The following is a 24,960-nucleotide window of genomic DNA, read 5'->3' as shown; positions in this document are numbered from 1 at the left end:
CCTTTGTGCCTCAAAAGAGTGCCTCAAAAGGTTAATGTCTTCACCATCGCTGCATAGTTGTTGCTGATGAGACAAATAGTACATTTCCCATTCCACATTACAAAACATTATAATAATGCAGTACGTGTTTTGTCTCATGTATCTGACTGCTCCCAAACCCATGTTGTACAGTAGATGTATTTTCTTTTGGGGTGTATGAGAAGGTTGGCTGTTAAAATCCTTGGACCAGCTGGCAAAATGAAATGTTCTGCTTCAGCAACCACTGCCGAGGTGATATGAGCTAACAACTCAAACCATGACCATGCAGAAGATGGAAAATTGGTTGTACTTGTCAGCTACCAGTACAACAGTACAAGAATGTGGTCATACTGGTCAGCTCTCTGTACAATAGAAAAGTGTGGACATACAGGTCAGCTCCCAGTACAACAGTAGAGGACTGGACTGGTCAGCTCAGTGCAGTAGAACAGTTTCAGACTGCATGCGACCCCCAAAATAATCATATTTTAACTGGGGACCCCCCCACCCTGACAAGCACTAAGAGTTGAGGCATTACATTTTGTATAACACGGTTCTATTGTGAAAATAGCAGATCTACATATGCTCACAACGCCTCGAGCATGTAGATCAGCTATTTGTTTCTTTTTTTTTTTTTTTTTATCCCACGATTTTGCAACCCATTTTTCACCCAGTGCCAATTGCCTATGTAATCCTGGGCTCTGCTCTCCCTCTGCCGCGCCTGGGGAGACAACGAACTGACCTCATGCTTCCTTCAATGCATGAGTAGTCCAAGTTGTTTCTTTTCACCTGACAGTGGAGATTTCCCCGGGATGGTCGTAGCGCGTGGAAGGAACACGTTATTCCAAACAGTTCCTTTCCCCTCCATCAAGCGCCCCAGCTATTTTCACAATTTCTGCCTCTAATATTTGACAGATTGACCAATGTTTAATTTGTCATTTTAGAGGTATTAAAAAGTCCTTAAATTGTCACTTTAGAAATGTGCATAATCCCATAATCCTATCTATACACTTTTATACACTTTATGTTGGTTTGTTTTCTGTTGAGTGAGGAAACAATGTTGCACATTAAGTTAATCATCTGGGGACCCCCCAGAATAATTTGGGGACCCCCCTGGGGTTCCCGACCCACAGGTTGAGAACCACTGAAGTAGAAGACTGTGGTTTTAAAGGTCAGCTCCTAGTGCAGCACTAGACTGTGGTTTTAAAGGTCAGCTCCTAGTGCAGCACTAGACTGTGGTTTTAAAGGTCAGCTCCTAGTGCAGCACTAGACTGTGGTTTTAAAGGTCAGCTCCTAGTGCAGCACTAGACTGTGGTTTTAAAGGTCAGCTCCTAGTGCAGCACTAGACTGTGGTTTTAAAGGTCAGCTCCTAGTGCAGCACTAGACTGTGGTTTTAAAGGTCAGCTCCTAGTGCAGCACTAGACTGTGGTTTTAAAGGTCAGCTCCTAGTGCAGCACTAGACTGTGGTTTTAAAGGTCAGCTCCTAGTGCAGTACTAGACTGTGGTTTTAAAGGTCAGCTCCTAGTGCAGCACTAGACTGTGGTTGTACCGGGGCCTTTGTCAGGACTATGCTGTGTAACTCTTCTCTGTTGCAGTGCTAGTTGGCAGGTGGAGTTGGAGGTGGGAAGAGGAGACACCTGACCACTGTATCCCACAGAGTATAAAAGACCTGCCTCTCCACACTTCTTTCTCCTCTTTCCACCCGGGTGGTCGGGCCACATTGCTAGAGCATGCCCACGCAGAGAGCATTTCTTGTTTCATTTGTGTTTCACTTATGTTTGCATTGACTGGCAGTATGCCTGCTTGTTTGCATTTTTCTTATCATTATTTTTGTAAACAAAATCACATAATTTATAGTAGTTAAACTCTCCCGTTTCCCATTATTTGTTGTGGCCTAGAGCCAGGCCATAAGATACTGGTCTGCTCCCAGTACAACAATAGAAGACTGGGGTCGTACTGGTCAGCTCCACTGACCAATGGTAGATTTACTACATTATGTTATATGAACTAATGTTAACTTACAAAGTAATCCAAAGAAATGGCTTGCTTTATTGCACAACGTGTTTCGCTTATGCTTCCTCAGATGCTAGGAGGAAGCGTAAGTGAAACGCATTGTGCAAAAAATGCAAGTCATCATTTATTGGAGGAGGGTGCAGCCCCTTCTTTGGAAAGTAATGTATCAGAATGTATTTAATCTGACCTTCATAAATAAGAGCTCCTCATTGCATTCACTGACCACAGTCTGAGAGGACACTTGTCTGGCTGACATCACTTCAACAGAACACATTGATACAGGTATCGATGTCTTTCTTTCTTTCTTTCTTTCTTTCTTTCTTTCTTTCTTTCTTTCTTTCCTCTATTGTAATATGGAGCTATTTAACACTTATTTGAACAAATATCAGTTATCTTTAATTAAGAGTTGTAAATATAAATTATTCATCAACATTATTTAGATCAGTGCTTCTCAACCTGTGGTACATGTACCACTGGTGGTCATTATATTACAGGGTCTCCAGCCATGCTGAAATGAGCATGACAGCACACCTTGCCGATAATAGAAGATTTGAGAACGGATTAATCACATTAGAAATATCATTAGTTGTGCGGCTGATTAGACAGCCTGACAGAGCCTCGGCAGCAGCAGTGATGTTGCAACTGCAGCAGACTAAGCGGCTATGCTAGCGCAGTTTGCCCGGGACGTTCACAGACGTAGTTGCTAAATCTGTCCGATGACCCGGTCATCAAATTATTGGCTTAGGAATGCAACAAAAACTAAAATATCTCTATAATATGAATAAATTGGCCTCCTGTGGCCAACTGGTGGGTATAGCTGAATAATAGATGGGGTACGCCCATTATTTTAACATCAGTTATTTATGGTGGTACAGATTTTCTGAGGTGGTACTTGGTGTAAAAAGGTTGAGAGCCACTGATTTAGATCATTATGAATGGTTATGGAGTCTTACTTAGCTCTGCGTGTGATACAACAAAGCATGTAGCCTCCCTTTGTTTTGTTATTTTAGGTTTTAGGACGATGGAAAAACAAGAGATCGTGTCCCTCACAATTTTGAGCCTGGTCTTTGTGCTCGGCGTGTTGGGGAACGGTGTTGTCATCTGGGTGACGGGCTTCAACATGAAGAAAACCGTCAGCAGTGTTTGGTATCTCAACCTCGCCGTGGCCGACTTCATCGTTACAGCATTCCTGCCCCTGACCATCACAGAAATAGCTATGGACTTCCACTGGCCGTTTGGCAAATTCATGTGCAAACTGAACTATACCGTTCTCATTACAAACATGTTTGCCAGCGTCTACATTCTGGTGGTCATCGGTGTTGACAGATGTGTATGTGTGGTGTGGCCAGTGTGGGCCCAGAGCCACCGTAGCATCAGAAAGGCGTCTTGTGTGAGCCTAGGTGTCTGGGTACTGGCCTTAGTTTTCAGCTCACCTAACTTATTTTTTAAGACCACCCGGCCCTCATGGCATAATAATGACATCACCCACTGCTGGGACAACTTTGCACTCACAGAGGACTACAGAACAGAAGCATTTTGGCAGTTGTGGAACTTTCGATTTAGGGCCATGACCATAACTCAGTTCATCGTGGGATTCGTGGTCCCTTTCACCGTCATCGTCTCCTGCTATTCTGTCATCATCTACCGGCTCAGGAAGAATCCCTCTCCGACCAGCCACTCAGGTCGCCCCTTAAAAATCATAGCAGCTGTTGTCACCACCTTTTTCCTGTGCTGGGCGCCCTATCACATCATACAACTAATTTTGTTGGTAATTAGGATGTTGGCAGAGTCCAGTAAAACACTGACAAATGTGATCAACATTGGGTATCCCATAGCTGTCTCCCTGGCATTTCTCAACAGCTGCCTGAACCCACTGTTGTACGTTTTCCTGGGTCAGGATTTCAAGGATCTGTTCCGCAGGTCTGTCCTGAAAGTGATGGAGAAAGCGTTCAGTGAGGAGCTGCCTCAGAACAACACTTCCACAAACCCAGAGATCTCCAGCCATAGCAAAGAGAATTCCTTTTCTGAGGCACAGGTGTAGCGTTATCTTCGTATTTATTTTAGCACAATTGTAAATAGACTTTTTTCCCTCAACATTCTCCAAGTTTGGGTTTTAAAAACAGTATTTCTTTTATAACACAGTAGGCCTACCAAAGTCCTGATATCAATGGTTCATCCTGGGTCACGGATGTTTTTTCTCTGTGGAGAACAACATTGGGTCATCTTAATATCGTCTCATATAGGCTAAGTGTTGTGGTTTAAAAATAAACAAACAGTTTAGGCAATATTGAGGTGGCTCTGTATAGTTTACTAAAGTCATTCACTCATATTTGATACAATCTGTATCTGCCGAAAATGTGTAATAAATTCAAAGACTCACTCTAGTCTAGTGTAAAGTATGTCTTTATGAGAGCTATTGAAATGGCATCAGTGCAGTATCACGTGTGAGGTCAGAATGACCAGACAGTCCCAAGTTGGAGTTTCTTAGGCAGTCATTTAATTTTTAGTTACTATCAGAATATAGAGCTGTAACATTTTAACAATAGACAATAGACCACTGGTTCCCAAACACTGGGTCGGGACCCATTTGTGGGTTGTGAATACAAGTTTTTCTATTATTACAAAACATTTTCAAAAGACATTCCCCCCAAAACAAAAGCTAAGATTATCATGAAATATCTAAGTAATTTAAATAAAAGAAAAATCTAAGAAATTCCATCAATTAGAAAACATTTTTTTTTAAGAAGTAGTGAAAAAAAAGCCACTCTACAAACATATTGTGAGATTGTAGATCTGTTATTGTCACTAGTTTAGGTCCTTGTCATTTTTTTAAATATTACTCATAAAAGCATGTAGGCCTACATGACCCCAGGGGATCCCCAGATCCCACTTTGAGAACCACTGAAATATAGACATGTTACACTGATATTGAACATTTGATAGCCTTAAAATATATCAACTCTAAAACCTTTTTCTTTTTCTTTTTGGAGCTGTGTGAAACACAGGCTCCCTATACGTAGCTTTGTGGGTCTGTCTGTCTGTGTGTCTGTCTGTGTGTGTGTGTGTCTGTATGTAGCCTGACTTCGGCACGCTACTAGTCCCACAGTTTTGCCACCACACACTCGCGCCATATGTCAAATCGACCGGCTTACTCGGGAATAGTGGGCTAGTAACTTGCTAAGAGAAAGGTTCAATAGTTTAATTGATATTAATTTATTAGTGAATTAATTTTCCCCATTGACTTATAATGGCAATCGCAAAAACTCACATTCAATTATTTGTCTCTCGCAAACCATAGGGGCTAGAGTTTCAAGACTTGGAGAGGAGGTTCATAATGGTTTCAAGGATTAAATAAAAAATAATTGTGTCATTTGGCCGCATGGTGGCGCCATAACACCCCACTTTACGTTTTGGCCTGTAACTCTTGAACCGTAGGTCGGAAAATTAAAAATATTTTTTCCCTGGATTCCTTGGGTCATGACGCATCTCCCCATATAGGCCACGCCCATTTGCGCCATGATAGATTTTCCGCCATCTTGAATTTTCTCCAAAACACACTTTTTGCTCCTTTTCCTACATATTTTCTTCAAATGTCACACAAATCGGTACACACACACACACACACACACACACACACACACACACACAGCTCCACTTCACACGGGTGTGATTTTTTTTTTTCTTTTCACAATGAAGATTTGAACAAAAACATATCACTTACAGCACCTTCAAGATACTGATAAAAGTCTCTGTTTCGCATCTGCTAAATGTTACTCATAGAGAATCCAGTTCTTTATTTAATTTTTCTCAGTTCACTTTTGTCTGGAAAAACATTGTAGTCAAAGGATTTGTGGTTTGTCTGCGGTGTCCCTTCTTTCACCATCACTGGGCATGTTGCAAATACATACTTAAAATGTTGCTGACAGCACTTTCAGTTCCTTTTTCTCTGAAGTCAAATGATTTGTGGTTTGTCACATGAGGGGTTTAGCAATTAACAAAGGTTGTTGACCCCAATGTTCTGTATATTCACCGTTGCCTGTAGTTGTTGCCGATTAACACATGTTCCATTTGTTGTGACAAAGACATTATAGTAAATAAAAGATGTTGCATATGTTTTGTCTCCCCAGTGTCTGTTAACGGGTTTGTTCTACTTCTGATGTCATTAGTTGATGTATCGTTGCTTAGGAAACTGTTTTTCATGGCCAATGTGTAGTAGAGGGTTGCCAGTTGAAATCCTTGGACTGGTCAAATAAAACCCTTCTGCAACCACCGCCGAGGTACCCGTGAGCAAACAACTCAAACCATGACTGAGCTCATGCATGGGAAATTGGTTGTACTGGTCAGCTGATTCAGCTGCCATTACAACAGTTGAAAGTTGTGGGTGTACTGGTCAGCTCCTACTACAATAGTAGAAAGCTGTGGGGTCAGCTCCCACTATAACAGTAGAACGTTGTGGTTTTAGACCTACTGGTCAGATCCCAGTGACCAATAGTACATGCCATTACATTAAAGCATTATGTAACTTCTAATAGTGTTTTTTAATGAAAAAAACAAAATAATGACATTGTGTCCATACAATTGGGGTGGTTGCATCCCTGCTTTTCTACTGAGACATTTAGATTGTGTCAAAGGTCATGTCTCTCCCAGACACAGGATCTGGAATATTGAGCAAGTAGGCAGGCTCCATTTGCTCAATGGTGAAAAGAAAAGAAGAAAAAAAAACTATATTGAAGGTAAAATGTACCGGTACATACTTCTCTTCGTCTTCCTCACACAGAAAGGAAAACTGTTATTGTTAGGTATTGTTACTAAGTATTTAGGCTATTATAACCCTTAAACATTATTAGGAAGTGAAATGCGTGCTCGTTGCACCTGAGGAAGAAGAAGCGAAACGCGTTGTGCAATAAGCCAGACCAGAGGAGTGTGCGGTCCCTTCTTTTGAAGGTCTTTTCATTTTTGAGCGTTGGTAAACCGCTCCATAGAGTGGCTGTGCGTGTGTCTGTAGCCTTTTTCCTCTGCGTTTTGCCATAGCAAAATGTGTGTACGTAGCATCATGTTTGTCTAGTGATGTCATATGTCGTATGTCTGTAGCCTTTTTCCTCAGCGTTTTGCCATAGCAAAACGTTTGTGTGTGTAGCATAGCCTGTACATCCTAGACTCAAATCCTAGTCTGAAGACGTTATGCAAGCACGACCACCGCTCACTTCACATTGGGTGTGATTTTTAGCCTTATAAATAGTTCTTGCGCTGACCTGCACCTCCAGTTGTGCAAGTGTCTTCTTTAGTTCACTGACCACACTTTGAACAAGACACTTCTCTAGACTGACATCACTTCAACACATTGAAATGGGTATCTATTCTTTCTTCTTTCCGTTTTGTACCTAGAAATTCTAATGATTGCGAATTCATAATATAGAGCTATTTAAAACATATTTTAATATAAATATTTCACTTATCATTAGCACATAGACTGCCATTATCCCTATCCCTATGTCTTCTAGTGTATAGGTATCCTCACAAAAAAGTAATCCTGGGCTCTATACTGCCTCCCCCTGGCCAGATGCGGTGCCTGATGGAGGGGAAAGGAACTGGTTGGAATAACGTGTTCCTTCCATGAGCTACGTCCAGCCGGGGAATCTCTCCCCTATCAGGTGAAAAGAAGCGGCTTGGCCTCCTTATGCATAAAATGAAGCATGAGGTCAGTCTGTTGCTCTCCCCAGGTTGGCAGAGGGAGTGTAGCGCCCATTACATTAGATAATTGGCACTGGGTGAAAAATTTTAAAAAATTGTGGGATAAAATTTAAGAGAAAAAAAAACACTACTATAGGCTACATTTTACTATTTACTTGCAACTACAAAATTGGTGATCACATTTATACTGCGTATTCTAAATACTAGAAAAGTGCGCTGCTCCATCTCTGCCAAGCCGGGTTGTCTACCCAGGGCTGTGTCAGTCATGAGGTGAAGCCGTCATAAGGGTCCATTTGGTTCCATTTACTGTGTGGTGAAGGTACGTACTTTGGTTAGTGGAACAATGGGGGTTGACCTGCAACATTGTTGACAACATTGTTTTATTTACAAAATGTCTTGTCATCATTTGTTTGTCCTCATTATATGGACTGGTCTTAGATTGTTGGCTGTTGTTGACAAACCTTGGGGTGGTGACATATTTTTAAAGTACCTGTACTTTGAACTGTGTATTGTTGATTAGCTTCAGCTTGTGTGTTTTTCTGCATGATAGAAGATACCGCTTTGCATTTTATAGTTCTTAAGGCCCATTCCCACTTAACTGGGCCAGATAACAGATACAAAAAGTCTCTTTCTCCATTCAGGTGGATGGTATTGATACAGATAAAAATATATATATCTGTCACAGATATTTTTTATCATCTAACATATTGTATACGGTATAAAAGCTGCTTCAATATTCTCACTTCTCACAGTGTGTGTGCGTGCGTGCGTGCGTGTGTGCGTGCGTGCTTGCTTGCGTGCGTGCGTGCGTGCGTGCGTGCGTGTGTGTGTGCGTGTGTGTGCGTGTGTGTGTGTGTGTGTGTAGAGAGAGAGCAGCTGTCTTTGAAACTCCCAGATTGACTTCTCCTTCCAGCCCTCCCCTGCATACGGCTGCCGTGATGCTCAGACATTTCATCAGACCTTCATAGAGATAAGAACTCCTCACAGCATTCACTGACCACAGTCTGAGGAAGACACTCTGGCTGACATCACTTCAACACATTGAAACAGGTATCTATTATTATTATTATTATCATTATTACCCTTATTATTATTACTAGAAGCTGAGCGTCTAGTCGGCGACCTGGCCAACTCGGAACAATGTAAATAGGGAATGAATGCCCCGCCCTTTAGGACCCGTTTTGACCATCTGTCTGCCTGTGTCCATTTATGCCCATATATGGAGATATCTGTATCTGTCTGTCTGTCTGTCGGCGTCCATTTTATGTCCATATATGGAGATCACTGCAGTTATAGTTCTGGGTCCATTTTATGCCCAGATATGGAGATATCTGTATCTGTCTGTCTGCGTCCATTTTATGCCCATATATGGAGATCTTTGACCATCTGTTTGCCTCTGTCCATTTATGTCCATATATGGAGATATCTGTATCTGTCTGTCTGCAATCCATTTTATGCCCATATATGGGACACTCACAGAGATTTTTTGTTGACTCATGTGGCGTACGTGATGTCAGAGCCTTTTATGAAGTGATGTCACAATGAGTCAGAGCTTTCGCCGATTTCCTCCGGAACAGCCTGATGTCAACAATCAACCCCGCATAAGGAGATTCCGAACGTTTCGCGCCGGTTCGGGAAAACCGCGCGTCGGGTCGGGTCGAGACCCGGCACTGCACTCCGTGCCGCGGCGGGGAACGCGCGTGCCGAATCTGAAGCCGGTGGGACGAACGGTTCTCGAGATACGCGGATTACAGACACACAGACAGACAGACAGACAGACACGCAGAGACTTCTCGCATTTATAGATAGATTATTACCCTTATTGTTGTTGTTGTTGTTGTTATTGTTACATATTGTTATTGTTATGTCTCTCATACCGCATACAATTGAGAATTGTAATTCTTTTTTTTTTTTCAGCCATTATGAATGCTTATGGAGTCTTAAGGCCCATGCATACTCCACTTTTAGGTGATAAACCGTGGCCTCTATTGAGCCCTACCTAGGAATTAAGACAATTAAGGAATGGTGTGATAAAACAAAGCATGCACTTTTGTTTTCTTATTATACTTTTTAGGATGACGGAGATGGATCTGTCTGCTGCAAACGTTTCTTTCTGGGACTACAGCATGTATGACTATACAGAGTACCCTGGGGGCCGCTCTCCATTCCAGAATGAGGACTATAAAGTTGAACACACTGAAGTTAACGAGGATGGACTCAACAAATCCCTCAAGATCACCTACCTCACCATTTACAGCCTGGTCTTTGTGCTCGGCGTGTTGGGGAACGGTGTTGTCATCTGGGTGACAGGCTTCAAAATGAAGAAAACCATCAACACTGTTTGGTACCTAAACCTCGCTGTGGTCGACTTCCTCGTCGCAGCGTTCCTGCCCCTGACCATCACACAAACAGCTATGGACGACCAATGGCCTTTTGGAAAGTTCATGTGCAAAATGAACGGTACTGTTTTCTACATGAACATGTTTGCCAGCATCTACATCCTGGTGATCATCAGTGTTGACAGATGTGTATGTGTGGTGTGGCCAGTGTGGGCCCAGAACCACCGCAGTGTCAGAAAGGCGTCATGGGTGAGTCTGGGTGTCTGGTTTCTGGGCTTTGTTTTCAGCCCAGAGTTACACTTATTTTTTAGGACCACCCAGCGTTATTTATTCTATCATAATGACATCACCTACTGCTTTGACGACTTTGGACTCACAGATGACTACAGTACACATGCACGGTTGTTGAAGTTTCGATTTGGGGCCATCGTCATAGCTCAATTCGTCATGGGAATCGTGATCCCTTTCACCGTCATCGTCTCCTGCTATTCTGTCATCATCTACCGGCTCAGGAGGAATCGCTCCTTGGCCAGCCCCCCTTTCAAAATCATAGCAGCTGTTATCACCACCGTTTTCCTGTGTTGGGCCCCCATTCACATCATGAATCTGATTTGGCTGGTGAAATTCTTGATGGAATATGACAGTGCAACACTGTCTAATGTGATCAAATTTGGGTTTCCAATGGCTCTCTGCCTGGCATTTCTCAAAAGCTGCCTAAACCCACTGTTGTACGTGTTCATGAGGCAAGATTTCAAGGATGATGTGTTGGACAGAGCCCTTCAGTGAAGAGCTGCCTCAGACCAACACTTCTACAAACCTAGGGATTAGGCTACCAGTCTAGAGTTCTCAATGGGCCTGAAAATTAAGGCCCGGCCCTAACAAAGCGGGGCTTTAATTATCTAAGAAATTCTAAGATATCTAAGAGCTTGTAGATTTGGGGTCAAAGAACTGTGACCATGTTGAGGATGAAGAGTGAATAGTGTTGTGCTTGTTGTTGTTTTCTTTTTTTCTTTTGTGTGATTTTGTACTGTTCTGTCATGTCATTGTTTTCTTTGTTTTTGTCTTTTGTATAAAAAAAAGTTATGTAATGATAACTGTTGCAATACCTGAAAAACAAAATCCAATAAATATATTGTTTGCATATGCACTGCAGTGTTCAATCGCCTGGTAGAGACACAAGATATGATCAATTAAACGTGCTACAATATATAAAAAAAACAACAGCCATTAACCCTTCTTGTGCCGATCCCGAACAAGTTCGGCTTTTTTTCAATACAATACATTTTTTTCCCCCGCTATTTTACTTACCCTGAGCTGCTTGTAGAGATGTGGGTGGTCCTGGCTCGTCCTACGCTTTCCAACGAGTGATTCTAGATGGTCCGACGATTTATTCCATTGAAAATGGCCAGATGCCAAGTTTAGAGCCCCCCAATTTTTACTCAATCTATACTGTCGGCGGCGCGACGTATTCCGAGGTGCCGATCCCGAACTAGTCTGGCTTTTTTAATAAAATGAATTAATTAATCGGAGGCCTCAACGAAGCCCCCGTCTAAATTTTGATTCAGGCCGCCTACCGCGCTCTCTTTCCACCGGCCCGTAATCGGGTAACGCCGCCGCATCGCGCCGCCTAATCCAATACATGCTCACATCTTTAGAGACCTTTTTCTCTGAACTGTGTTCAGTGGTGCTTTGGGATTTTTTTTTCCGGGCGGACGGTCATTTATTGACGTCACATGCACGCGCCGCTAGAGGCTATTTAGATAGAAAGGATGTCAGCAGATCTAATGGTGGGAAAACAATAGTTTTCTAGTCTTAATTACATTTGCATTGTTACTTAAGATTTAATGTTCTACTTTCTTTAAATTCATTTAGAAAATACAGCGCTGCAGTAGGATAGAGAAACAAAGTTTGCCTTGAACGAATCTCAAACACTAAATACCACAGTTAATGGATGAGGACACACACACATCGACACATGCACATGCAGTCACAGCTGGAAACCCACGTAGGCTATACTGTATATCCATATGAATAGAGGCTTGAGGACGCTCACACATTCACCACTAGAAACCTGTTATGCATAGTAGTAGCCACTGATTAAAGTATTGCTTGTAGTTATGGCGGATTCGCAGGGTGGGGGGTTGTCGCGGCTCTCGCGGGGGGGGGGGGGGGGGGGGTATGCACGCGTTTACACGGTCGTGCACCGTTCGCGTGCATGTGGGGAAATATTTCCGGCCACACTGCGTCCGGTCCCATCCGGCCCCCAAAGCACTACTGACTGTGTTCCTAGGGCAGCGAAAAAGTTTTTTTTTGCGGCTAAATAGCCTCGGATCGGGCTTCAAAAAAAAAAAAAAAGTCGATAGCTAAACTGTTAGCGCTCTTCCTCCGGTCCACGTTCATAACACTGTTTGCAGTGAAAAACGCAAGGCACTTCTGCCTGGGTACCCGCACTACCCGGATGAATAGCGAAGCCCTATGGAGAAATGTCTGGCACTTTGGCGCCCTCTTGTGGCCTTGGCACGCAATTTGTTAAGTCATCAATAATGTTTCATACCGTAGAAGAGAATAGTAGTTTTAATACAGAGGACAGAACGCCTAAAGTAAAAGTACAAATTGTTTGACCCTCGGTTGGGACACGGTTATAGCATATTAAATTGATTGACTGAATAATTTATTTGACAGAATTGCAATTACAACAGTCAGTAGCCTACTCAGTAGGCTACATTGGTGTAGCTGACTTTATTATTCTTTGTTATGCTAAAGAAAATGACAAGTGAACCCAGCTTAATATTGACTATGTCAATTCTAGAATTCAGGTGAATTATGATTTATGATAGCCTTTCTTGATCCAAGGCTATAATAGTAGACCTATGTATAGGCCTAGGGTGAGATTCAAATCATGATAGACGTACGACATTATATAATTCACTGGGAGTTTGTTTTTGTTTTGATGAAAATTATTTCCTGTTTGTTTATGACATAAACTAGCATTTATTTTCTGGTAGGTCTAGTTCTGCGGGGGAACTCCGGGGTAGACGGGTAGTGTACCGTGTTTCAACCCGGACAAGATAGAGGCGAGGACAGGAACCGTTACCGTCCCTCTCTTTCGTCCGGGTTGAAACACACAGTAAACAGAGCAGACTCAGAGAGCGTTTTCTAAACAGTGGAATCTTTACTTTAGAGCTGTGTTAAAGTACGTTTTCTACCAGGAGACATTGTAAACAGTGGAGACTAGAATCCTTACTTTAGAGCTGTGTTAAAGTACGTTTTCTACCAGGAGACATTGTAAACAGTGGAGTCTAGAATCCTTACTTTAGAGCTGTGTTAAAGTACGTTTTCTACCAGGAGACATTCTTGGAGAAGGTATGTTTGTTTTTGTTGTTTATGTCGGCTCTGAAAAGCCACTTCGAGGCTGCTACTCGAAACTGCCGGTAAATGAAAACAAAGCCTATCCTCACCTCCCCCTGACCTTTCTATTGTTGATAGGTATTTTGTTGTGGTTAATATCATCCTTTTCATATTGATTGTTAGATATGAATTATGATACATAATTATATGATTCATTTATTAGGTTTATTCTGTGAACTACTGTCTGAACTTACAGTATAGGAGACCATGTTTTGGTTGTACTGTAAATTCAGGCTAGTGGATTACAGGTCATGGCGACTTTGGATACCCTGACTACGAAATCATGTTTTGGTTATACTGTATGTCACTAGCGCAAATTGCAACACTAGATTTTATTTTAATCAGATGAATCGAGGGTTGCAATACCTCCCATAGGGATCCAATGCATCAAAACGTTTTTTTTTGCTATCTGATTGTATTAAACGACTTCAAACTCACCAATATTGTGGCTCTATGGAAAGCTTGGAATTTATTCTTGCTTTCTAAGTGTTGAACTTCGGAAGTGCTCGTCTTCTGCCTCCTGCATTATGTGACATTTAGAACCAGGTGGTACACACACAGGACACAGGACCGCTGAGTGACTTCCCACAAGTGCTTCCAAACTCCAGCACTTAGAAAAAATAATCACCTGAAGCCAATTTCTTGATAGAAAGTAGCTCCTAACATTTCTACGGTGGATTTTTATGAAACAAACACTTTGCAGATAGAAAGAGGATACTCCAAGCTTTCCATACAGCCCCAATATTGGTGAGTTTGATACCGTTTAATACAATCAGATAGCAAAAAACTGTTTTGATGCATTGGCTGCCTATGGGAGGTATTGCAACCCTAGATTCATCCGATTAAAATAAAATCTAGTGTTGCAATTTGCGGCTAGTATGTCACTAGTGGAAAGTTACCAGGAGATCCTAGAAAGCACTTGGCTTAAGCATCTCATATAACATTGAATGACAGACGATATACAAGCTCACAATGTGTTGCTGCGACGCATTGTGAGCTTGTAGATCTGCTATTCAAAATATCTTTCTACGTTCTACAATCTTGTGAAATGGGACATTCTGCATAATGAGTACTTTCTACTATTGGTACGTTAAGTACATTTTGATACCAATACTTCTTTACTCAAGTAGGCCTACATTTTAATTCCAAACTTCTACATGTAGCAGTCTAGCAGATTATTTCTACATTGCAGTATTGATAATTTAGTATGAGAAACACCACATAAACTGTACCTTTTCCTATATGCATACAACATAGTATATATATATATATATATATATATATATATATATATATATATATATTATTTTTTATTTTTATTATATATATATATTATTTATATATATATATATATATATATATATATATATATATATATATATATATATATATATATATATATACATACATACAACAAAACAAATATAATTATCATGGCACTGCATCTTTAAGAAGTAGTGAAAATAGCAGATCTACAAGCTCACAAGGTGACGCTTGCTTCACGCCACTTTGTGAGCTTGTAGATCGTCATTTTCCACTAGTACCGTATGTGTCCCGGCTGTGCCGGGCAAACGTCTAATTTCTCTTGTGGGTCTTGAGCTGAAAGGTTTGGAAACAACCACTGCTGTAAGTTATATGTTTTGGTTAAAAGGACAGCGACCGACCACACTAACAGAGTGTGGTCACTGTCCCAGGTCCCAGCCGACACTAGCCCAAAAACCCAGGCAAAGTCTGGGGACCATCCTGTCCTTAAAAATCACACCTGTGTGAACTGAGCGGTGGTTTACCCACCAACCCCCCCCCCCCCTTCCCCCCTGTGTGTGTGTGTGTGTGTGTGTGTGTGTGCATGTGTGTGTGTGCCTGGCCTGGCCTGAAAACAGCGCCCCTCCCTTAACATGTGTGGTCATAAAAGGTACTACACCACAGCAGGCTACACCACAGGCTACATACGGACCCACCCACATAGACGGATACACACACGGCCACGCTATGGAGACGGTGTGACCACCGCTCAAAAACAACCCCACTCACAGTAACTAACTGGGAACTAATTAACTAACAGCAAACAAAACCTTATATGGTCCTTAATTTCTTTCTGTAGCAATGTGTTTCTGGAGGAAGCTGTCAGACGTGAACTGCTTGACGTGAACTGCGTGGCACTTACTTTCAAACAGAGACATATTAATACAAAAATAAAACTACTTTAATGCTGCAGAGATTAATACTGGATTAAATGGCCTTTACTCTGGCGCCATCTTTTGGCCAAACCCTCCACTTGGACACAAAGATGTGTCAAAATGTATTGGACAGATTGTCATGAAACCTGATGGGTGCATTCATGCTTCCAGAAAAGATTAACCCTAACCAACTGCGCCAATGACCTTGATCTTTTAGCGCCACCATCAGGTCCAAATAATGAAGGGCTGCTCGAGTATGGCAACAAAAGACACAACTAAAATTGGTCAATATTATTTACTCCTTGAAACCAAAGTGTTGACATTAAACACATGGACTGGTTTTATATCTTTCTTTCTTTCCATCTTTGCTCAGATCAGAACTAGGGCTGTCACGACTATGACATTTTACATGACGATTAATTGTCACTCAAATAATTGCCATTAACGATTTTATTTTGTATTGTCGTTGACAATTACATTTCTGTTTGGCTTTTAGGCTTTGAAGTTGCACATGGCAATCATGACACATAACTTAAATATACAAAGAAATCACTGACATATTTGACAATTTTATACTTAAAAAAAGAACATTGATAGTGGAAATAATAGCCGATCTACAAGCTCACAACGCGTCGCGATGCAACGCATTGTGAGCTATTTCCACTACTTTTTGAAAGTGTAACTATATTAACATTTCTCAACATGGAAACGATTATGACGATTATGCAAAATCATTGTGATTACCTCAAGTCATTGCGATTAGACGATTATGTAATAATTTTGACAGCCCTAATCGGAACTAAACATCTCACAGTCTAACTGAGATTAAGCTTGTTTTTTTAGGTTTTTAGTGAGTGAGCGGTAGGGCTGTGAAAATTTGCCAAAAATAGCATTCGAATATTCGCCTGAAAATCCCCCGTATATTCGAATAAATTCGAATATTCGAAAATATCGAATAATTCGAAGCATCCGAAATTCGAAGCCCTTTATTCTAGACAGTCGCTTCTATCGCTTTTCTTTTTTTTTTACTGTGTGCAGGTCCGCGTTGGTCAGGGACGTGCAAAGAATGTTAAGAGAGGCAGGGGCTGACATTTCTAAAAGGGCCTTTTGGTGGACAATTCTCTGTTAAAAGGGCAGGGGCTCAAGCCCCGTTTGATGTATGTGTGCACGTGCCTGCGTTAGAGCAGAATCTGATCCTCGTTGCAAAGCGTCACTCACAGCAGCCGTGATTGAGTTGAGTTGGAACAGCCACGACATGAAATGAGCAATTATAATCACACCAATGGATTATGTTCTGGTTTGAACCAAATTAGATAGTCTACATTAAGAGCAGTGTGAGTGACGGAGGGAGTTTTACCGTTATTGCGTGCGGGGAGATTGACTCGGTGAGAGAAGAAATCCATGCTTTTTTATAGTGTTTTCGGTGGAGAAGTCTCGTTGTTGTATGCCTTCCCGTCACTACCGAAACGAGTCGCCCGTTTCAGCTTAACTCGTTAATCATTCTGAATCAACGTGAGCCAGTTTAAAAGCACTGTGTGTGCACTGTGCACTGTCTGCGAGGCGGACGAGTGCATCTGTCTCTCCACTCCGACATGTGACGGCCAGTGTGTGAAGGGAAAGTGAAGCAGCTGGAGGTTTATTCTTCGCTGTATGACGGTGTCGCTAAATAGGCACCCTTAATGTACAAGCCCACAGCGTATTGGATCAGCGACGTATTGTGGACTTGTAGATCAGCCCACTTTTGCAGCAGCGAATGGAGACTTCTGCCTTGCGAGACCAGACACCTTTTAACGTTCCATGCGCCCAGAATCTCGCGAGAAGTGTGGTAGATTTGTTTTAATTAAATATAAATTAATTCGAAGCTCAATTTTTTACTTTCGAATATTCGTTTATTGTTAACATTCGAACGAATCTTCGAATATGGAATATTCTTTCACACCCCTAGTGAGCGGGCTCAGGTGTAAAATAATGATTTTCAGCCCTACTTTGATCACTCCTCTCACCCAGGTCAACAAAGGCTGCATACAGTATGTGATCAAATACTATCTCTCATCCCCACTTGTTAGTTTGGGGATATATTTTGGATCACAGCCCAGGTTTTGAACCCACAACCAATCGTATCCTATGCTTCCTCTGTTTTACATGTGGGCGGCTGTAGCTCAGGAGGTAGAGTGGGTTGGCCAATGATCCGTGGGTTGGCGGTTCAAATCCCAGCTTCTCCTGTCTACATGTCGAAGTGTCCTTGGGCAAGACACTGAACCCCAAGTTGCTTCCGTTGAGCTGGTTGGTGCCTTGCATGGTTTCCACCGCCACCGGTGTATGAATGTGTGTGTGAATGGGTGAATGTAATGCACATTGTAAAGCGCTTTGCATAAAAGCGCTATATAAATGCACCATTTACCATTTTACATGAATCCATTTCTAAAATGTGTTACACATCAAAGTCTGTACAGCCTATAGTAAAGGGTGGGGGTATAATTGTTGGTGAGGTGAGGTGGGCACATAAGGAAGCATGGTTGTAGAAACATTAAAAGCAGATTGGCTACTTTCACCTTGTTCACTTTAGACCATTATTTGCATATTCTTGACACCACTAGGTCTGAACTCTGAAGTCATTAAAGTCCTTGTTGAATTGCCTCATTTCAGACCAGTGTGTGGAGTCCAGACTGCAGGTGAAGATGGACTCTCCAGACTCAGCCAGGACTGTTTCTATTAAACAGGAGGAACCTGAAGATCACCCGCACTTCAGTAAGTTTAACCACTTGAACCCCAGCATCGCTATGCAGGGGGAACATGTTCTGAAAGTAGTGGATCTACAAGCTCACGACATTCAAGTATTATATGTTTGCTTTATTTTGACAATTCGTCATTTATTTTATACCTTCATCAGGACAGACGATACAGGGCACAATGACCACCAAACATTTATAGGCTTCAACAGGGGGTCCGGGACCTCTAGGGGGTCCTCAAAGTTACTACAGGGGGTCCTCCAAATCTTTGTTCAAGTGGTTTTTATATTAACCACTTGAACCCTAGCATCCATATTCTGAAGGGGAACACACACTGGACGCGGATGCGGCGCGGATGCGGCGCGCCAAAAAATACGGCCCTGTTATTTTCAATGAACTAACCCACACCGGCGGCGTCAGACGCACGCAGTCGCGGGCCTGCCGCCTCGTCTGCTGCGCCGATACGCCGCTGTTCTATTTTTCCAGCGTCGCCGCGCGGTGAACATGTTCTCCCATGGTTCTCCCCACTGGGGGAAATGGATGTGCTGTGTAGCAGAGCGCCGCGTCCAGTTGGGGTTACCTTGCGGCACTTCACGTGCGTCGATAGCGCGATGCGACGCTGCGCAGCCGCCCGCGTCCAGTGTGTGCTCCCCTTGAGAGCTTTAGCCAAAGATAGTAGATCTACAAGCTCACTTGTGAGCTTGTAGACTAAGTACAGCCTAAGTACAGAGTGAAAAGTCAAGTTTATTAAGTATTGACCGTTCAAGTGGTTAAATATATGAAAACAAATTCACATGAATCCAAAATACACTGATGATTGTGCTGTCAAACGATGAAACTATATGGAATCTATGAAAAGGTTGTGGGGGTCTCTCCTTCATCTCTCTCTCAACTAAGGGGTCCTTGGCCTGAAAACGCTACAGCAGGGTTTCCCGAAATGGGTGCTGTGGCACCCCCGGACAGTGGTTCTCAACCTTTTCAGGCCGCGACCCCCCAAATAATCATATTTTAACTGGGGACCCCCCACCCTGACAAGCACTAAGAGTTGAAGCATTACATTTTGCTATTTGTGAAAATGTTGCTATTTGTGAAAATAGCCCATCTACATGCTCACAACGCCTCGTAACGCGAGCCGTTGTGAGCGAGTAGATCAGCTTTTTTCACTATTTCTGCCTCTTATTTGACAATTTGGCCAATTTGACATTTTATATACCTCTAAAATGTCCTCAAATTGTCACTTTAGAAATGTGCAGATACCCTCTCTACACTTAAACTTCATGTTGGTGTTTTTCCTGTAGAGTGAGAAAACAATGTTGCACATTAATCCAATCATCTGGGGACCATCCAAAATAATTTGGGGACACCCCTGGGGGTCCTGACCCACAGGTTGAGAACCACTGCCCTATGTTGTCTTGATGCCAGTCCAGGGGTGCCGCAGAATAATTTGATAATATTTGTAATTCATCAATATCACTTCAGTTTAACCACTTACTGTAGACCCTCTATGCTTAGTAAAACAATATATCTAAAAATAGCAGATCTACAAGCTCACAACGCGTCACGTCGGCTAGATCGGCTTTTGATGAACCTTCCTCCTACAACCTTGATGATGTCATCTCGGTGTACTTTGCAAGTCAAACCCCACAATCAATCCTCCAGTTCTAGGCAACACAGAAGGGATTTCTTTTTTTTCTTATTTCCACATAACAACTCAAACGTATATTAATGACATAGTTCAATGTTGAAAATGGGTGGTTCTCCCCTTGTTGTTTTCAGTCTGTTCTGATGGAAACGGATATTTCTCCAATATGATGTAAGATTCTAAAAATGAACAGTGTAATTCAGGGGTGCCGTGGATGAAAAGGTTATTTACAGGGGGGTTCCCCGAGTCAAAAAGGTCTGGAAACCCCTGGGCTATGCCCACATTGTGTGGCTCGACGGATGTTCTGTCTATTGGCTGCACCAGATCACACACCTCAAAGACCCTCCCATGACCATCATGTTAGAGTTCACAAGCTCACAACTTTGAGTCGAGTATTATGTTTTAATATTGTTTCATAATTTCATGATGAAATGAACCCATTCAGACCTGTTGCTGATTCTAAACAGGTCTAAATGTATTAAATATTTTCTGTAACACCATTACATGTATTTAGTTTAAAAATCATCCTCATACATGGCGTGGCGTTAATTCAAGCGGTGCCAACTAAAGCCTCGATCAGAGTCGGGTCCGCGGTGGAAGGTTATCCACCACGGTGTAGTCTTTTTGAGCGTTAACGTTGTAGTTTTATGACTCAAAAAGACTACACCGCACTACACGACCCGACTCTGATCGAGGCTTTAGCGTTATGTTGCTCTGGTACTATTCACTGCGGGCCGTTGAATATAGCATGTCTTTCCAAAATGGCAGAAGAAAACAGAGGAGAGGAGATACAGGGCCCTATTTTCGTCGATACCTTATCTCTAAACTTCTTAGCCTATTTTCTTTCCCTTTTTTTTTACTATTTTGAAAAACATTTTTAAATTGGACAAATAACTGATCTACAAGCTCACAACTTGTCGATGTTGACGATCGGCTATTTTAAGTATTTATAAATGTTTTTTTTTTAAATAGCAAAAAAAAGGCAAAGAGGTTTAAGGACAAGGGGTAGGGCTTGTCTGAAAATATAGGTCAAATAGACGATCTACATGGACAAGTTGTGAGCTTGTAGATCAGCTATTTAAACATTTAAGGTCACAGGCTCATTTTGTACATGAAGGATGGAAATGTTTATATACTCTTATATACTCTTAAAATGATAATTCACCCCACCAAAAACATTTTTTTCTATTGATTACTCACCCCATGGAAACTTGGAATTCATGGATATTTGTGTTGCATTCCTAAGCCAATATGACCAGTAGTGGTTCCCTATGGAGACACAAAGAGCCTGCTTTGTTCTCTATGGAGACAAAGAGTCTACTTAAATTATTGGCGTAGGAATGCGACAAAAACATACAAATATCCATGAATCCATGAAGTCTTCGATAGAATTCCTTTCATTTTGGGGGTGAACTATGCATTTAAGGAATCCCAGTGTTATAGCTATCATGTTGTTTTTCTGCTCCTAGACATCCTGCACATGGTTGTGTGTAAAGAGGAAGATTCCACTGAACAGGAGAGGCGCTCCAGTCTGCTCCAGGAGGAACCAGAGCCTCCACGCATTAAGGAGGAACAGGAGGAGCCAGAGCCTCCACACATTAAGGAGGAACAGGAGGAGCTACCTCAAAGACCAGAAGAGCCTGATTGGTCAACGTCGACGTTACCAGCAGTGAAAAGTGAAGACGATGATGAAGACATCTCTTCGCGCCGTTCTGAGGTTGAAGTCGAGCTTGAACCTGACTCTGAGGTCACTGAAGACAGTGACGATTGGGAGGAGACCAGTGGAGGTCAGTCAGTGTTAAACACAGAGACAGGACTTACTTGAAAAAATAAGTAGATGAAGAATACAATTAAATCAGAAATATTAACAGGGAAGCCATAATTCCTCCTCATTTTATACTCACCAGTTTTAACCTGCCTCTCTCTCTCTCTCTCTCTCTCTCTCTCTCTCTCTCTCTCTCTCTCTCTCTCTCTCTCTCTCTCTCAGGAGACACTGGAGAAAAACCTTTTCACTGTAAACATTGTGACAAGAGTTTCAATCAATCAGCTATCCTGAAGAGACATCAGCGTATTCACACTGGAGAAAAACCTTTTCACTGTGAACATTGTGACAAGAGTTTCAATGATATAGGTAACCTAAAGAGACATCAGCATGTCCACACTGGAGAAAAACATTTTCACTGTGAGCATTGTGACAAGAGTTTCAATCAATCATCTACCCTGAAGAAACACCAGCTTGTCCACACTGGAGAAAAACCTTTTCACTGTAAACATTGTGACAAGAGTTTCAGTCAACCATCTCACCTGAAGAACCACCAGCGTGTTGTTCACACTGGAGAAAAACCTTTTCACTGTAAACATTGTGACAAGAGTTTCAGTCAGTCATCTACCCTGAAGAGTCACCAGCGTGTCCACACTGGAGAAAAACCTTTTCACTGTGAGCATTGTGACAAGAGTTTCAATCAATCATCTACCCTGAAGAAACACCAGCGTGTTCACACTGGAGAAAAACCTTTTCACTGTAAACATTGTGACAAGAGTTTCAGTCAGTCATCTACCCTGAAGAGTCACCAGCGTGTCCACACTGGAGAAAAACCTTTTCACTGTGAACATTGTGACAAGAGTTTCAGTCAACCATCTATCCTGAAGAAGCACCAGCGTGTTCACACTGGAGAAAAAAAAGTCCCATTGGAAACATAACAGATGCACAGTAGCACAGACATTGACAGACAGTCATTCAAGTGGCATATTCTTTTTATGCGAGTATAGTTTAAGAAAACACCTGAAAAAATCATGGAAGTAACACCAACAACACCAGAGAAAGGCAAAATAACGCCCCCAAAAATATTGAAAGAAGACATAACGCTTCCTGTAGGACTTGTTACTGTACCAAGGGACTGGGTGCGTCACGTCCACTTTATCCCATACTCATCATAAGACTTCCGTTGCCCCAGACTGTATGACGGGAGAATGTGCAAATCGCAGGAGTCAACAGTCTGGCCACGTGAGACTACTTAACTCCTAATTGCACCTCGAGTCCTCAAGCGCCATAGAATGGCTGCTCACTGACTCCTCCTAGTGATTATAGGGTGGGTAAATGCAAAGGACAAATATCACCTATTTGCTAATTGCAACCAAAGGTCGCATTATTGCGACCAAAGGTCGCATTATACCCTGAAAAACCTTGTCGCTTGTCTGACCTTCTGTCCGTCCGGCTGTACAGGAAGTGATGCCAGTGTGATGTCACATGTTTTTCAGTACAGGAAGTGATGTCACGTGACATCACTTTTATGCCCATATATGAGTCATTCTGTACCACATCACTGTGACTCACTGTCACTCTGTGCCACATCACTGCTCTGAAGTTGATTGCATGGCAAACAAAAGTTGATCACAGTGATGTGGTACAGAATGACTCATATATGGGCATAAAAGGGATGTCACGTGACATTGTACATAAAATGGAGGCCGAAAATGAGAATGTTAGGGTACCCCCTTATGCCCATATATGGAGATCCACAGGCATCAAACCAAGGCCCTACGTTTTATGCCCATATGGAGATTCCTATATTCTCAATATTACCTTTTATGTTCATACATGGAGATTTCTGATGTCATAAATCCCAGGTCGAAAATGAGAATGTTAGGGTACCATATATGGCCCATATATGGAGATCCACAGGCATCAAACCAAGGCCCTAACTCACCAAGGCCCTGCTTGCCATTACTAATTAACATATGTTTTATGCCCATATATGGAGATTCCTATATTGTCAATATTAAGGACATTTTTAAGGATACTATGTTATCAATATTAAAGGACAACTTTGTTTTTTTACAACAAGGGTCCATATTTTAGATTGTAATTAGAGAAAAGAAAAAGTGAGTGTTAAAATGTTTTCATTTGCTTTGTTCTATTGTTTTATCGCATTTACCATGCTAAAATGTGGGGCATGCGTACGCATGGGGGCATGCGTACAAGTGGCTAAATATGTATTGTTAGACTCAATAAGCCAGCAGTTTCTTTATTGCTATTTACAGTAACACTTCTAGCATAAGTCACATCCAACCATGAAAGGTTGCGCTGTATCTTGGGAATGGGGGCTTATTCTGCGTAAGATTACGTATTAGCCACTTGTACGCATGCCCCCAGCCACTGAAATAAGAATCTCTAAAACAATTGAAAGAAGTAAATGAAATAATTTTAACACTCATCTTTTATATTCTTTAATTACAATCTAAAATAGGAACCCTTGTTGTAAAAAACGAAAGTTGTCCTTTAAGGACATATATGGGAATGCCCATATTTGGTAATGTCCATATATGGGCATGTTTTGACATAACATAAGAGACATCTCGTGGACGAAAGAAGAAGAAGAAGACATCTCGTACCTTGTACAGAATGACTCATATATGGGCATAAAAAGGATGTCACGTGACATCACTTCCTGTATTGACAGTGAGACAAGCTACGAGATTTCTCAGGGTATAAAAGTCCATATATGGTCATTCCCAGAAAAAGAAAAAAAAAACTTTTATGCCTATACATGGAGATTTCTGATGTCATAAATCCCAGGCCGAAAATGAGAATGTTAGGGTAGGGTATCCCCTTATGCCCATATGGAGATCCACAGGCATCAAACCAAGGCCCTAACTCACCAAGGCCCTGCTTGGCATTACTTATGTACGTTTTATGCCCATATATAGAGATTCCTATATTGTCAATATTAAGGACATTATTAAGAATATTATGTTATCAATATTAACCCATCGGACGCCCACGTGGTTTTGACGTCTTAATTTGCTGGTGCCCATGGCAACGCGTCATTTTACCTACCGGCGAGAGTACTGGCGAGAAAAGTAATCCGAGTAAATGTAGTCCGAGTATGTCCTGTTTATTTCGCGAAAATCTTTTCTTTCAGTCAGGACCGTTTTTTATCATTTCT

The 24,960-nt window shown here is 41.9% G+C and overlaps 3 protein-coding genes across 3 annotated transcripts in view; 2 read left to right on the top strand and 1 right to left on the bottom strand.

Moving 5' to 3' along the window:
• Positions 1-24,960, bottom strand: part of LOC308292879 (GTPase IMAP family member 8-like) — a gene marked incomplete at both ends in the record, with an annotated part of 407,153 nt that overhangs the window by 60,979 nt on the left and 321,214 nt on the right. The gene's annotated exons all lie outside the window — the stretch shown is intronic.
• Positions 3,050-4,069, top strand: LOC308292302 (chemerin-like receptor 1; the record flags this gene model as incomplete). Its single annotated transcript, XM_080734619.1, has 1 exon — positions 3,050-4,069. The coding sequence occupies one exon, from the start codon at positions 3,050-3,052 to the stop codon at positions 4,067-4,069; it is 1,020 nt and encodes a 339-aa protein (XP_080590745.1).
• LOC308292301 (chemerin-like receptor 1) lies at positions 9,846-10,844 on the top strand (the record flags this gene model as incomplete). The annotated part of the gene is made up of 1 exon (XM_080734618.1): positions 9,846-10,844. The coding sequence occupies one exon, from the start codon at positions 9,846-9,848 to the stop codon at positions 10,842-10,844; it is 999 nt and encodes a 332-aa protein (XP_080590744.1).

This window comes from Nannobrachium achirus (genome assembly GCF_963921795.1).
Source record: "Nannobrachium achirus genome assembly, chromosome: 10".
Taxonomy (NCBI): Eukaryota; Metazoa; Chordata; class Actinopteri; order Myctophiformes; family Myctophidae; genus Nannobrachium; species Nannobrachium achirus.
Note: the sequence above shows the minus strand (reverse complement) of the source record. Positions and strands in the feature narration are given on the sequence as shown.